Raw genomic sequence first — 16,846 nt, 5'->3', positions numbered from 1 at the left:
TTAATTATGATTAGCAGAAACTAGTGTAACTGTGTCACAGTTTGCCTGGAAATACCACAAACCCTACGGTTAACAGAATCAAAACAAACTTATACATATATATAACAGTTCACGCTGAGAGTGAGCGAGACCGAGACAATGAATGTAGTTCATTGATACGTTAAAATAATAAGGCAGATACGTGAATACGCGTTGCATATTATTAAAAAAATCATCGTCCCTCGTTTCCAAAACGCAAAACATGAACGAAACATCTATGTTTCTAAGACAAAATAAGCACTCAATTAAACCAACCACCATTTTAAAGGGACAAATGCGAGAACGGCTCAACAAATGCTGGATCAAGTAAATTCTGGTGATGTTATTGGTGATGTGATGGGACGTTCCACGGTGTCACCGATACTTCGTTTGTTATCCAGAAAAAATTATTTGGTGATCTTAATGAGAGAGACTTGATGTATTCAGAGAATAAAATCGTTTCTGAAACCAATTATTCTTCATTTTATTCTCCGAAAAAAAGTTGTATGAAACCGAGTATACAAGACAAGGTTGATTCCATTTAGACTCATGTAGGGAATTAGTTTTCAAATCATCACAATTTATACATTTACCAATTAAACAAAGGAGGGAAAAATATTGAGTCCAGGCCTGATAGTGTTTGGCCACAATCTTTAAGAATATATCGTTTAGTACATTCAATACCGATACGAGCATTTTCCAAAGTCGATCGAAGTGCAAAAATGGATATCAATAGAGGAAAACGAAGAACAGAGATAATGTCAAACGCAGGTTTAAATCTTCATCTTTGCAACCACTAACTCTAGCGAGGTCCTTTAAATTCTGTCCCATCAAAGTCAATGGCGCCGATTCCTCATCGAAAGAAATGTGATGATTTCTATACACGGGACTCGAAAGAAACATATTCTTCAATTCTTTCAAATTTAGATGATAATCGAAGGACAAATCATCTGATCTCTGCTTGCTCATGCCCGATGGCATGTTATAAATACCTTTGTATCGGTTTATCCATTCACAAACTGGGTGGTCCACACTAAAGAAATCATTGTGCATTGGGCTGAGAAAGTTTTCGTTCAATATTTTGTATCCTGGAATACTAGCGCGATCGAGGACATTCTCGACGTGTAAGTCTGCAAACTCGTGCGAATAGATGGCAACTAATCCACCCTTTTTGATTACTCTTTTACATTCAGTTACAAAGTGTGCTGCGTCCAGATAATGCGCAGTGCCCACACAGACAATCAAATCTACAGAGTTATCATCAACAGGGAACAAATTTCCTTTTCCAAGTAAGAAAGTTACGTTGTTAAATTCGTTCAATTCCCTAGCTTTTCCTATTTGTTCTTCACTGATATCGAATCCTATCGCTTTGTGAAAGAACGGGACATAGTACTTGAGAGATTCGCCGTAGCCACATCCAACGTCCAAGATTAAGTCAAATTTTCCGGAGTCTTTATATAAATTCAACTTTCGAAGACGACTTATAACGAATTCTGCTATGGATGAAGGATATTTTGGAGTCCATAGATATCGTTCCGCAGTACCTGACTCTCTCCAGTCTTCTGACATATCGAATAAATATAATATACGGTACTAAAACAACAACTAGTTTGAAGGCAAAAAATCCATTAAGCTCTATTTTGAATGCAATATTTTTTTTATTAAAAATGACCTTTGCAATTAATATCTGGGAATATCAGAAAAAACACTTTAACCGTTAACCGGGTAAAATTAATCGGTTAACCGCAACGTGACATTTGACGTAATAATTCATAATTTTAGCTTGTAACGACACAATGGTTACAAAGAAATTTTGCGTGATCTTATCCCGGTATTACTCCAAATTATTCACGAATCGTTATAGTTTGGTGATCGCTCCGCTGCAAGAGATATGCAGCGTGCTTTTGACATATGGAAGTAGTTCAGGAAAACCCGATTCCGTTATTGAATGTCATTTATATGGCAAATTTTCAGTGCTCGATGTGCAAATTCTACTTTGAGCAGCATCAACAGCGCACTTGTTTGATGACATTGAATAGAAGACGATTTTGCCATAAAATCGGGAACAATATGTTTTTACCGAAATTTGATTTATCATTTATCATTGTCAAATTTTTATAATGAGCAATCTTTCACATTCATTGGTTCCTCACCAATACAATGACGTAATTATTTTTGAAGAAATTGTACATTATAAATATGATTTGTATCCGAGATGTCAGTTAGCGGCTAAAATAAATCGTAACCGTTAACCATCTAAAATCGATTAACCGGTTAACCATCCCCAGCCCTAACCAGTGGTCAGTGAATGATTGTACAGAACCGCAACTGGAAAGAGGTGTTAAAACTCATATAATAAAAAAATATGCTACCTTACAATAGGCCCCGGTATTCTAAAAATAGCTCTTAAAGTAGAAGAGTTTCAACGTTCATTCTATATGACTATATCCCTATTAAGCGGAATAACAGGCCTAAATAAAATTTGTTGAACCAAATAATATATCTATAAACTATATAATGAATGAAAATTGAATATTTCTTGCCTTCCAACATATTGGAAAAATATGTGATCTTTAAATGAAAAAAATGGTCAAATAATACAAGAAATAAATAGATGTCGCATTATTTGAACAAACGAGACCATTTTGCTGCATATATTCAACATTTTTGAAATGCAAGGCTAAATAGGAATTCATAAACCCATTTCCCACTTGACCTTTTTTAACAAAAATATTAATTCATTTTGTATATAAAAAAGGAAGGGATAAATGCAACAAAAATTTCATTGGATTACTCATTTAGTGGTAAAAACGAATATGCATTAGTCAGCCTAGTGAATTTAAATAATAAATTCAAGATTCATGGTTACATTTTTAATAATAAAAAAATATAGGAACCTCCAGAAGTATGCGCACCAAACCTGGACTCAGGTTGTGTACCAGGTCAGGGTTCAGGTTGTGCGACATTATGTTGCGCATACTTCAGGAGTACCAAATATAGTTATATTAAAATGCAGTTTGTTTTACCTGTTATTGACTTCCCAATGCTTGATAGTCGATCTATTCCGCACAACTTTACATACTTTATGAAATGATATGACAGACTCAATGATTAATCCTTGTTTCTATATTCAATTATTCGGTTTTAGAATTCAAAACATAATAAACCTTACAATTGCTATAGAGTTCAATTCATGCTAAGTCGCTTGGAAAATTGTTGTCAAGACAGTGATATAAATATATTTATTGACGAGACTGAGTACCAGACTAAGTATATATTTAATCGTGTTGAACCATGTCGGAAGGGATCTGGGTGGAGCGCGGTAGCTTTGCACGCGAAGGTTTAGTAAACCGGCGCCGAACAAAGTGATATAAGATGCGCTAAAAATATTTTCAAATTTTTAGGTACATATGAATAAACGTCAGCAACTGAAATATATTTTCTGAATATTTAGCAGTGAGAAATTTTGCTTAGATTCGGACCTCAGACATATCTTAACGTTAGAGTATTTTTAACAGGTTCGATTGAATGTGTTGATTTTATTATTAAACTAAAATTCACTTCGAAGCGGGTTCATATTTTTTAGTGATTGCATTACAAAAATTGATTATTGGTTTCCGCGATTGTATTTTTTTTCATTCCTTTTTATTATGTATTATCGCAGTTCTAATTTCTTCCCTACTTTTGTAAAGTGATAGTTGTTTGCGAATGATTTGATTAAAATTTCATGAATAAAAATCATTTAATTCAGTTGCGACGTTCAATAAAATTAATTTCCACCCAGAGGAGTAAACATCTTACTTATCTATGTGAAAAACAATAAAAGATACTTTGGGTACTTCAACATGACAAAAAAACTTTATTAAAATGCGTCTCTTAAGATAATATCAGGTAAACGCCCAGAATACCGGAATCATATTTACCTTAATATTATTCAGAATAATCGGAGCAAATCATATCACTTGAGTTGAGAGCAATTATGGCGGATGGTTTGTACTTTGTTCATTAATTTGACCAGACATATTAGGAATAATATTACATTTTAATAAAATAAATACGACAACAATATTTGATTTTTCTAATTGTGAAACGGTTTTTAATATTTGGTGATACTCAAGCATGAGGCAGGCATTTTAATCTAGTCGGATTGAGTTGAGAATGTGTACGTTTTACTAAAGTAATTAGCAAAACTTAAAATGAGGTTGAGCTATGCAAACAATTTATTTTGGAAAGCTTGTGACTTATCTAATTTTCTGCTGGGTTGTTATTAGTAATTTCAGTTATGATACCTGTTACAGTCGGAAGTACCAAATATAAATGAATGTACCGGCTTGAGTGTATGCTAGTATGAAAATGGTTCACTAATTTTGCATTTTTGTGAAGTAATTATGCTAAAATTTACATAATTTTAAAGTTTGTTCTTGAAACTTTGCTACTAATTAATTACTGTTTCATTTTATGATATGTACGTATTAGTTTACAGAATTTTCATAGTTTAAAAAATTTGCAGAAAAATTCACGATGATCTTGATACTGTACTTGACTTTGCTTCTTGGTGCAAACTCAATGGTAAGTAATGGAATTATATATTTTGATTAAAAATGCAAAAATCGTTTCGTAATTTTTGTATTTGCAAATTTGTAAACGCAGCACAAATGTAAGTAACTAATTGGATCTGTTTTTAATTTTTACAGGCACAAGAAAAAACTGAGGTAAAATTTTTTCATGATATTGTAGTAGAGTCCGCAGAGTTAGGTTTCAATGTAAAGAGATTCTTCGTATACTATAGTCGGCCCATTAAGACCGCATTTAGCATTATTGTTAGACAAATATATAATATTTTTTTTTTATCTAAACATGATTTTAATATCTGTCCTATTTCTATTTAAGGAAGAAAAACCCATTGGCATTAGATTATCGGTGAGTGATATATATTCGGCAACCACATTTTTATAAATTAAATTGCTGAACGTAGAAAAAAATTCCAGTCTGGATTTAAAAGACATTGCTGCTTTGTACCTTTATGAACACACTTCAAGAATTCAGTACTAACTTTAATACATTGGATGGATGCATAACCATCATCTACCCTTCGCAATTCGGCAAAACACAATTGCCGACAGTCGGTTAGGATCCAAACTGTCTTTAGTGAAAAATACCGGTGACTCAGCTTCTCTTCAAATAATTTACCAGAATATTGAATCCACAAAACATCTGTTGCTAATTTAAGTCGTTTTTATTGTTGATTGAAATAATTTACTTGTTTCTTATTGAAATAATTCATCACTAAATTTTTAATTTTAGGCTACTGAATGGTATCCGAATTCTTATTCATTAGAGGTAAGTAAGTGGTTTCTTCATATTTGGCGTTTAGCTTGTTTAATTGTTATTCATAACTTTCTATTTATCACAAATCTTTGTACACCCGCGAAAATAAATGTTTTATGTCCTATTACAGGTATCTGAACAGCTTAAGCAGTTTGAAGACATTCGGGTAAGCGTATAGTTAACAACTCGGGCCATCACCTAACTAAGTTTTACAGTTACACACAACTTAAATCTATTTACATGACCATCTCTCCAAATATTAGATAAATAAATAAAAACAAACATGAAAAATTAAATTAATAAATAACAAGATTCTAGAGCTTAAGGCAGAGGCGCGCTCACTAAAAACACAGAAAGAAGAGAGCAACCTGTGGGATAACTCACGGATGCCATATTATTGGTCAGAATATACAGCCATGTTGGCTCAATAAAATATATTCGGGACTCGCATAGGAATAATAAATTGAATTATTTATTGGTATCAAATTTTGGATAAGAAATCAGTTAATTCAACCAATTATGAATCCACTGCGGCTATAAATTGAATGGTATCGCAAGAATGGCACGACTGCGAAAAATAGATATTGAGAAGGACTTACTTGAACACAACGTAGTGTCCACAATTAAAATGATGAAACATTTCTTCCAGTAAGTTATATATAATTTATACTTCGCAAATATCGTATTTTGTCTTCATATCTTCATGTATATATCACTCATATCGACTATATTTAACGAGCTAGTGAATTCACATTAAATGTACTTTATTGTTAGATAGAACTATACATTAAAAAATCCCATTCTTTATAGTGCAAACTCGTAACATCAGCTGTTAAGTCAGCCCTGTTTATGAAGAGACTCGGTAAAACCCTGACCGAAGATGAAATGCAAAAAGCCTTGCGCAATTTTGAATCCTGCAAGGCATCGTTGTGTCAAAATACCGCCATGTTGGATCAATTTATGAAACCTGAAACATTTCAAGAGCAAATAGATATTTTAATCGTACAAGTCAAAATGCCAACAATATCGAAGGAAGGTGAGTCAGAGAGTAAAATGATGTGTATATATATATATATATATCAACCGTATCTTCGTGGACTGAACTTTGTGTAAAATAACTACCGTACCTTTCAGTTATATTTCTAGTTACCTTAGTGTTCGAGAGGTCGATCAAACTTTTAAGGGTGCTCCCGAAGTATGTGCACCAAGATGGCGCACAACCTGAACATAGTATGTGTACCAGGTTAGGGTTCAGGTTGTGTGCCATCTTGGTGCACATACTTTGGGAGATCTCTTTGGTGCTAGGTATTTGAGCTTCGCATTCGATTTCGTCTGACCCAAATTTCATTTAATTTCAATAGATAGAAGACATCTTTTGAGAGGACTTGTCAATGCAAAGTATTGGAGCGATGTTAACGGTATGTTTGCAGTTTCTTAATCACTATTATTGGAGACGAAAATTACTAAAAAACAAAATAGGTGTATTCTTTAAATGTATTTCATTTTAGGCTCACTCCCAGACACGTACGTCAGAGTACACCTGCATGCGAATGAATATCAATGAGGCTTGATTAAATGTTATATAAAACTAAAACATATATATTTTTTTCTTGTCTTAGTGTAATTAATGCGCTATCCATTTATGTACTTTTATTACTCAGGACCATTTCCTGGATATGAAGAAGAATCTAAAGTACATCAGCAAGACATGGTTCGCGGTATCATTGAAACTACTTGTGGAACGCAACCAGATGATTGTAAGAACATTTTCTATTTGATTACGCAATGGTTCAAACATTCAAACTGATTTTACATTTTATCTTGAAATTATTTGTACAAAAGAGTTTTATTCGCGCTTTTGAAAAAAGAACGGATTCGGATTGCTTGTATTTATTTATCTTATTCCTTAGCTGTTTCATGATTACGGCCTCATATTGCTGATTATTTTCTTCAAAGCAAATTATGAACCATTAACTAATAAGTTATATTAAACACATGTACGTACATTCTACAGTGGCCAACTACATTCGACAAAATGACATCACCACTGTATTTTTATTTTCGTTGGTGGATCGTTACACTTCTGGTACAGTCACTGGTAAGTTTAGACGACGATTCAGTGGTACATTCTGTCATCCCTTGATAATGAGTGATCACCAACTGCTGGCAATTACCCCGTTATCATCCCATCTCGTTATTCCCAGAATACATTCTATTGTATATACATTGTCGTGTCCCAAATATCGGTAATTTAACTCGATGTTTGGGTTTGGGTATAGTACCAAGCGCCAGGAACACACATGTTATCTCATTGCTAATTACGCTTTATGGAATCGCAGGGCATTATTACGTAGTTTTATGTAAAAGGCATTCCTGACTTCTTCGCCGCCTCGGGTGCTTTACATAACTGTTGAACGGTTGCGGCTTTCTTCCCATCCAATTCGATGTGTTCGGAACAATAAACTGCTCAGTTGTTCTTATTCCCGTGCCAAAATTTGCAATATTTTGAACTAAACGTGAATTGATTTTAACTGTGTCTCCCGACAGTAGGTTATTTATATTTCCGTGAGATTGTGACAACAGTCGCGCTAATCAAAACTAGAGATCAGATATGCTATTATGAATTATTATCCCAGATGATTCAAGAGTCTTGCTGCACACCAACACAAATATATTTCTGTAACGTGTCGTCTGACCAAGGTCAAACTTTTTCAGCCAAACACGATTCAACTACAACAAGAAGACCGCTTACGAATTTCAGACAAAACGTCACAGAAATATATTTGTGGTACCTTGCAGCGAGACTTTTGGATCACTTAGAATAGTTAACTTCACTTTTGCTACAGAATCCTTGCATTTTATATATGCATACGAATCCACCGGTAAAATTGGTTAAGAAATTAGTCGTGAAGTTTATCAAAAACAACAATAATCTCTTGCAATTTACACATGTTTCGCGGGGTGAAATGTGATGCGACATATGAACTCGTTTACTGCCAGTTTATCATTTTGAATAAACTTTTACATCAAACATCGATTGAAAAAAATTGTGGCTTTGAATTGTCTATTACTGAGCTGTTTCCAATTACATTGACTTGAACGTCTTTAAATTCTGCCAGCCGTATATTGTTGAATGAATGATATAAACTCAGTGAGTGGTATATTAGAACTATAGAGTGAATGAGTATTTTACATAAAACATCAGAAATACCGTATGTTTATATCCTAACACATTCTCGTTTTGCAGAGCAAGACGCTAAGGACCTAATCTACGGTGGAACTGACTTTGACAAAAACGACATTTGGGGAAAAATTGCTGATCGAATATTTTCCGGTATGAAAGTACTTAGTTATAATCCTATATTTGAATTTGAGCGTTTTTATGCTCTTTTTGAGGATATAGAATGATTTTGCAGAATTGAACCTTTGAGCTCTGAAGGTCAGGGATACCATTCTTTGTGTTGATAATGGCAGAAATTGTTTTTAAACGCCAAAATATTAGGAACTTTTTCAACTTTGGTGGATTACTGGTGCGGAAATAACAATCCATCATTGTGGTATGCAATGAGGTATTGTGGCGTTCATGTACGATATTCCTTTGGGGTGGTGTAAGTATATTATATATGATATTCTTTTACAGTGGATTCAAACTTTGCATCCACCTGCCTTGACCCGGCACTTGGATTCTATGATGTTGAAAGACCATCGGTGACAAGAATTAGAAAATTTGCCGAAGATATGAGTAAGTCAATTTCATTCAAAGTATTCCACGATTTTTTTTTTGAACGTGGCATTGTATAAGCATCCGCATAAACATTGGGAGGCTACTAAATTGAAAAATCCCGGTTCGGCAGAGTTTTTGTCTGGTATTGTATATATACTCTGTATGTAGCAATAGACTTTGTACAGAAACAGACTGTGGAGCATAGATATGAATCCAGTCATGCAAACATAACGAACAACTGTATTCAGTATGCCGTGTTTTCAACCATAAATTTTGTGGCTGCGTTTCAAACTAAACAACACGAACAAGAATTTTTTACAGCATAGGTTAAGTCACAATTTCCACAACGGATGGTTTAGTAATTCAATAAACGGTGAAAACATGTTAGATGAAAAATAAGATTAACAAACGTGAATTTTTATTTCAGATATCTACTGTGAGAAACCAGAACCACCTGTTATATCAAAGTCAGAAGCGTTTGAAGAAGAAGAAATAATCATGAGTGCCGGGCCGCCATCATCAAACAACCGCCCGTCGGGTAGCGCCCCAGGTTCACCAGGATCATCTGGTTCGTCCACTGGAGGGGCACCAGGATCTCCCGGTTCTAGCGGTAGCAGTTGGAGACCCTAAAATCAATTTTTTTTTCTGTATTACCGGTTTTTGATCCATCTAGTTTTAGACTTTCAAATTATTTTTCCTCGTGTAGTTTAGATTAGCTATAGTGATAATCAAATGTGTTTAATTTAAAATCAATTACATTTTGGCACCAACTAAAGCAAAGTTGGATGAGAAATTTGAGCTCTTTTCAATCAGACGCTCTGTAACTTTTTTAAAACAAAAATTCTTATAAAAAGCCACTGAGCCTAGATATAGACAACACTAAATGTGAACGAGCAGTTTATTTACTTCTACGCCTTCGACTATCTTAACTTCTCATTACACTTCAGAATACTTTTGAAAACTATACTTTGTTATTGATGCCGGAATGATTTTTTTATGCGTGAGCTAAAACAATATGTTTTACTAAATGTTCAAACAAATTTTTCATATTGTATATATATTAAATTTAGAATGGAATACTGAAATTAAATAGTCTGTCGCCTCACTCGCCTGCGTCAGCCAAATTTTCACAATGCACCGATATCTATATTGTTTACGATTGCCAATGTATTTATCACTATATTCTGATAATTTGCGTTCAAATTGCATTGCATGGTACGTTGCTGAACAACATATGGAGCCTGAAGCCACGGAATTTTCTACCTATCAGACGCAAGAGCAGAGTAAAATTTGTATAGCTCCATTGTGCTAAATTACAGATGAAAACTTGACATCCAACGTTCTTATTTCTAATAACTTCAGCAATTTTCAATTTATCTGCAGCACGTTTGAGCAAAACACATTATATTGCTGCGGCCGAAACCCTGACCAACAGAGTTTGATTGTGGGGTAAAAAGGAAATGATATTGCACACTTAACTGAATAAATTCGACTAGTTGTAGAACTATACATTTCGTGTTGTTTTTTTCACAAAAGCTGCGCAGATTCCAGATAATTTCTAAGAAATTAAGCGTTCAGGGAAGTTCAAATTGGAATATATGTCCAGCAAGCGGGCACACGCAAATTCGGCGCATAATTCAAGAACCTAGGAGTCAAAACCGATATATTGTAATTGTATATATTTAGCCTCACAGATATTTACACCCGTTAAAATCACATGGCTGCTAATGCTAACGTTGTGCGTAACAAGGCATGCTAGGACAATTTTGTCATTATTTACTGTTAGCCTCCAACTGACCGTTTACCTAGTATGATGGTAGTTTTGGGTAATAATAATATTTTTCTAACAGTTTTCAATTTTTTTTGTAAATTTAACTGCAATTCTTCACCGAAACATAGCTGCGAGCGATTTCTAATTTTCTGAAATGTTTTATGCCTGCACGATTGTGCAACGCGCTTCTAGAACATGCCTGCAGGGAAATTGAACCCCAAACCCTTGTGTCAGGAGGCCTACTTGTGGTCGTCAAACTGACTTAATTTAAAGAGAGAGATCATTATTATTCAAAGTGTATTACTTGCTAGAAAATAGGTAAATTATAAAAATAACGCAAGAAGTAAACTACAGCATATCAGTTGTATAAAACAGTAAATGAAACTGCTGGTATTAGCAACAATAATACGTAGGGATCCACCAGAGTAATGACTAAGACGAGGAGTAGTTGACCCCACAGAAATATATTTCTTTACATGCGGGCATATGTTTTTACTTCGAATCAATAATTTGCAAATACTATGCCAATGCCAACTAGAGAGAAATATTTCTAGAAATCCACTACGCCAATGAGAATGTGTATCTGTATAATATGCAAGTGATTTTCTGACACTGGCTGGTGGAATGGAAGTGCGGGAGTCATACCCGGTGGTCTGTCGGATACAAAATCTCCAGTGTCAGCTGATTCGAGTTGTTGACTGTTAAAATTCGGTCTTATTTTCACGTTGATCTCAGTTGTCAGCATTTGATAAAATAAAAACAATTGGCTTGATAATCGATAGTGACGACATAGCATGTCACGTGTTTGCGTAACAATCAATTAAAAACTGCGTCATAAGTTTGTATAAGTGCCTGTGTGTCCACTTTGGCTGGCTGTTCAACGAATGTGTTTCATCTGTGTATACCTGTGCATAAATTTTGTTAACCTAAGAAATGGCTATATAGTAAAAGAGATAACACAAACAACATAGGCAGTGATTTCAATAGCCTCTTTTGGGGGTGAAAACTCTCCCTAAAATATCAAAGACGCTTTAATTTTAAGGGGTGACACCACAGTTTCGATTCATAACTCAAAAATAATTATATCTGAATACTCAGAAGTGGCACATATCAGTGCAGATAGATTGTCAAATACATAACACATTTTCATCAGTTACGAGTCAGTTTCAAGAGTACTAAATTTAGAAACATTTCACTAAAACAAAAAGCCGAGGAGCATACTGGACACAGGGTGTCTGTCTGAAGATGATTTTTCTGTCAAACTCAACACGTGGGACTAAGGCTTTGCTAATTTAGTGGGTTAAATCCACAATTTTAGTTAAACCGACATTTCTCAATGGTACATTTCATTAACGGTACCGACTACCGAATTACGATTAAAAAATCAACTCAATAATACACACCTGAAACTATCTTCAAAATTTGAGCCACCTAACCAATATGATGCAAAGAACTAGTATGGCCATTTTTCAGTAACATGATCCAAACAACCACACACAATTATTCTTGCGAAATATTAAATTTCTATTCCGGTAGTACATTATGGACGACCAAATGATTCAAACTATAACAATGATAACAATATTTGCTCAGTTACCTGATACCTATGTACAATTCCAGCTCGAACTAGTTCATTCTCAAGAACAGCAGAATTTTGAAAATGTACGTTATCATCTCTTGTACCGTGAATTAAAAGATATTTGAAGAATTTGAACGATTCTGCTCTTGGTAGTAAACTTGATTCCTGAAATGAAACATAAAATTCACGATACAAAAGTTTGACGGTGATATAAATGCATGAGCAGTGTTCACTATTAGCGCACTTTTTTGCGAAAATTGCGAAGCACTTTCGCAACTTTTTTTAGGGACTGCGAAATAGCACTTTTTTCCGATTTTGAATGGAATAAAAATTCAAAGTTAACAAATATTTTCGAGTATTAAGTTGACAAATAAGTAACATACTGGTACTTTTGTAACTCAATTCTGCATATCATAACGATATTTACCGGAATTCTAACCTATGAGATGCAGACATAGGAGATAAAGCTTTTGCATTAACAGCAAAATTCTTGTTTAAAATATGATTATTATACAAGCACACCGATTCCGCTTCTCCTGCAAAAAACGCTCCCGCGGCGTTTCTTTGAACGAGAGTGGTCATGTGACTATCAATGATATCGATGAATTCAAAATGACTATAAAAGTGTTAGTAACGTGTTATAGTCACTTTGGATGAATTGTGACCAAACTGCACGATTTTCAAATCAGACGAAACTTTTAGCAGCATGTCACAGATTTGCAAAATCAACAAATTCACAAAATACCATTAAGTGCCATTTTATTGTAATCACAATGTTGAAAGGACGTGGCATTTTGCGATATTTACACAACTATTTCTCATTGATTTGCGAGGACGGGTGGGCAAAATTCAATATTTTTTTAAATCGAATATTTTTAAGGAGTACCGAATAAACATGTAACAAAGCCTTTTTACTGGTTAATTCCGTTGTAATCGCTAATTGTTCTTGTCACGATCGTTTTGGCGGCGATATCCAGGTTTTGGGTAATCTATAATCCCGCCCTCTCTTTTTTACAAATATGAATTCTTGTGGGTCGGCGGACATCGAAGTTTTATATTTCGGGTTTACCCGTTCGTTCACATCGGCAACAGCTGTTGAAGACATTGAGGACTCAAATTAACATTTGCGCTGGCTTTAATATCACCTATCAAGATTTGTAAATTTACCGTCCCAATTTTATGCGAATGGTAATATTATTGTCCATACCGTGATGCAGATATTTATTAAGACGATAAATAACTTTCTCATGTATTTCTATGGTGATAAACTTCGCAAATCTGAAATTGTTCCAATCCTGAATGTTGATTTAAAATAGTGATTGAATAATTCGGCAATAAAGGCATTTCTGCGTGGTCATAAGACGAGATGACGTTAATGAACAGCACTTCTTTTACGGGATATTTTACGTATGCGACTTAATGCTAAAAAGATTGGACTGGAGTGCTTTTTTTTTGAGTGCTCGAGTGCCTAATAGAGTTCAGGCGCTAATTGTAACTAATTCCCTCAAGTTTAAACGTGTTTTCAACAAAACAATACCCCGGCGATAATTATAGCTAAAATGTTACCCAGCAATTCACAATTTTATTTATGGAATTTGCAAATTCACCAGTTTCTTGACGATTTTGATATTGTCACGCCCTAATTATTAGTGCAAAAAATACTCCCCTTCTTCCGCGGCGGTTTGACGGGTTCTTTGTTCCATTCTTCAGAAAGTTCTGACACGGGGATATAGAATACTGAATCCGGAGGGTTGAATCCCTGTCCACTTACTGGTGATTTTCCGTTTTGAAATGTGTGAAACATTCTCTATTTTAAATTAAATGACGTTTCGCGGGCTAGAGTTCTCCCCGAAAATGATGTGTTCCAGACGTTAGTTAGACGATAGATAAAACATTAGATTAATAATTTTCGTGACGCCCCGTTTTCGAAAATACAAAGTTATATCGCAAAAAAATGCGTTATGATACATTTGGAATGAAACATTATTTACGGTTAATTCAGATCACATTTTACTCTCCATGACACCCGGTATCCGAAAATACAGTTGTATCTCGAAAAATGTGTTTTGTTACATTTAAAATAAAACATTTTTGCGATTAATTTAGATCATATTTTGCTTTTCACGACACCCATTTCCGAAAATACAAGGTTATATCGCGAAAATGTGTTTTGTTACATTTAAAATAAAACATTTTTGCGATTAATTTAGATCATATTTTACTTTTCAGGACACCCGTTTCCGAAAATACAAGGTTATATCGCAAAATGTGTTTTGTTACATTTAAAATAAAACATTTTTGCGATCAATTTATATCAAATTTTACCTTTCACGGCAACCCGTTTCCGAAAATACAAAGTTATATCACAAAAAATGCGTTTTGTTACATTTATTTCGCATTCCCAATAAAATACATATTTTCCCTAATTAAGGTCGTGGATGAATCTGTTCCTGTCGTTCAAGCTCGACACATGTTTGGACGAGTGTGGGGCGGTTTTTTGGTCGACGATAAATTAAAAAGTTGCCACACGTTATTTGTATAACGATAATAACTGAAAATTAAGATTTTATAATAGAAGTGAATTTGTCTCAAGATGGTATTTTACGATTCCTGCCCACAGAAAATAACACGCTGACAGGCTTGGTTATAATTGATATTCGTTTAATTTATTTTACACTATTAATAAACGCGCCACACCAATTGTGACCATATAAATTGCAGTCGCATCGGTATGGACTGTATGTTTTTGGCGCTCTCACATTAATAATAATTTTCAACAAAACAATACCCCGACGGTCATTAAAGCTGAATTCGTTACCGAATAATTCGCAATTTTATTTACGGAATTTGCAATTTCAAGATCTCACTTGACGATTTTGATGATGTCATGCCCTAATTATTACTGCTTAAATGCCTCAAAATACAACAAATGTAATCATTTTCGACGATAACAGGCGCAACAATTCGTAAACGAGCCGTTATAACGAAATTCGCGATTGATTTTACCTCTCTCTTGTTTACAATTTTAACCTCCCGCCGGCCATGTATGGTCGAATAAAATGTTCACATATTCGAAACATGACTTGGCCAAGGATGGAAGGGATCACTAAAGAGCTAATAGAAAGTACATGCGCGAGGGTATGATATTAATATCGAGAATATTTGTGAGCATATCACAGGACGGAAATATTTTGCACCCGGCTGTTTGTTGGCAGAACAACGATACGCTAAAGTTAATTGATCGAATACAGGGAAGTATTTATTTATCATCTCACTTGCGAACATCGAGGTTTTGGTGGAATTGTACGATCATGTTGTCTTTCTTAAATAATAACTTTTTCAATAAATGTTCATTTTACTTTTGCGTCTTTATTATATGTCTGGTTTTCATTTATTTTAAATTCGAAATTGTCCGAAATACTTCAACAGGTGTATAGGTACAATAATAATAGTACTTACCAAAGTACCTACCAGGGAAGTTTAATACACACGATGTGTAAAGGGCGTGTAACTCCCGTTTATTAATTATAATTTTTTTCACATTCTGCTTAAAAAACAACGGCAGTCATCTCACGTAACTCTCGCGACCAAATCTTTTTTGTTTTGTATGATGGCATCGTCTTGGCGACGAATTTATTGCCGACTGAATTTTAATTGTGTTTTAGGTTAGTTATTTTCTGTTTGTTGGTTTCTAAACTTTACAAACTTGGGTAGCAATTACTATTAATGTGAGATTTGTGCATATGAACGATTGAATACCGCGACTGGATGTCCGATATCTGAGAATGCGTAATTCTCTTTCAACATTAATTTTCAGGATATCAGCGTTCATGTGGTCGAATAAAAATTATTTATCAAATGGATTGGTATTTCGAGACACTCTCAAAATTATTTGGGATCCATTCTCATAGCATTCGTTTATTTTTTTTAATTCATGTTTTTCTCAAGAATAACCCTCCTCATATTTAGTTTACCTTCGCAAAAGAAAACTCTTTGATATCATCGTTCCTATTAGTGTAATTAAAATATATGGAAACCTCGCAAGTGGCTTTTGATGCGAATATTTGATACTAGGTCAGCAGCATTACAAAGAGTGCTATTTATGAATGCTGAAAGTACATGACATTACTAAACATTTTGCCAATATATGATGTTTTCTGCCTGATTTAAACTAACTCGCACGCAAACCAAGGCATGTCGACATTTAAAAATTACTTGTCTTTGGGTAAGCTCTGAAATAGTATAATATAAAAGTAAATGAGAAATTAGGTCACCTAGCTCATGAAAGTGGAGGATTTTCAAAGTGATCTTGTGTAATATTTCGGAGAAAAAAGTTTGAAAGGAAAGTAGGTCAACCTATCTCCTAAAACAGGGGAGTATCCTGCGTAATATTTCGGAGGGAACGTAGGTTAACCTATCTTTTAAA

General features: G+C 34.4%; 3 protein-coding genes across 7 annotated transcripts in view; 1 reads left to right on the top strand and 2 right to left on the bottom strand.

Moving 5' to 3' along the window:
* Positions 1-747: 747 nt before the first annotated feature.
* Positions 748-1,587, bottom strand: LOC144424478 (uncharacterized). Its single transcript, XM_078113823.1, has one exon. The coding sequence runs from the start codon at positions 1,585-1,587 to the stop codon at positions 748-750; it is 840 nt and encodes a 279-aa protein (XP_077969949.1).
* Positions 1,588-4,469: 2,882 nt separating this feature from the next.
* LOC120331132 (uncharacterized) lies at positions 4,470-11,036 on the top strand. The gene is made up of 12 exons (XM_039398173.2): positions 4,470-4,587; positions 4,713-4,730; positions 4,909-4,938; positions 5,323-5,358; positions 5,477-5,512; positions 6,157-6,382; positions 6,708-6,764; positions 7,008-7,103; positions 7,361-7,444; positions 8,594-8,680; positions 8,987-9,088; positions 9,498-11,036. Exons 1-12 carry the CDS (start codon positions 4,540-4,542, stop codon positions 9,698-9,700), a joined length of 1,023 nt encoding a protein of 340 aa, XP_039254107.2. The 5' UTR covers positions 4,470-4,539; the 3' UTR covers positions 9,701-11,036.
* Positions 11,037-11,121: 85 nt separating this feature from the next.
* Positions 11,122-16,846, bottom strand: part of LOC120331131 (inactive dipeptidyl peptidase 10-like) — a 36,182-nt gene continuing 30,457 nt past the window's right edge. For all 5 annotated transcript variants that reach the window (XM_078113560.1, XM_039398168.2, XM_039398170.2 and 2 more), the window contains exons 18-19: positions 12,439-12,585; positions 11,122-11,746 (exon numbers count right to left, since the gene is read on the bottom strand). In XM_078113560.1, the coding sequence (XP_077969686.1) occupies positions 11,639-11,746; positions 12,439-12,585 (255 nt within the window). In that variant the 3' untranslated portion in view covers positions 11,122-11,638. The remainder of the gene's footprint in view (positions 11,747-12,438; positions 12,586-16,846) is intronic.

Source organism: Styela clava, chromosome 6, assembly GCF_964204865.1.
Source record: "Styela clava chromosome 6, kaStyClav1.hap1.2, whole genome shotgun sequence".
Lineage (NCBI taxonomy): Eukaryota > Metazoa > Chordata > Ascidiacea > Stolidobranchia > Styelidae > Styela > Styela clava.
This window is presented reverse-complemented; position numbering and strand designations above follow the sequence as displayed.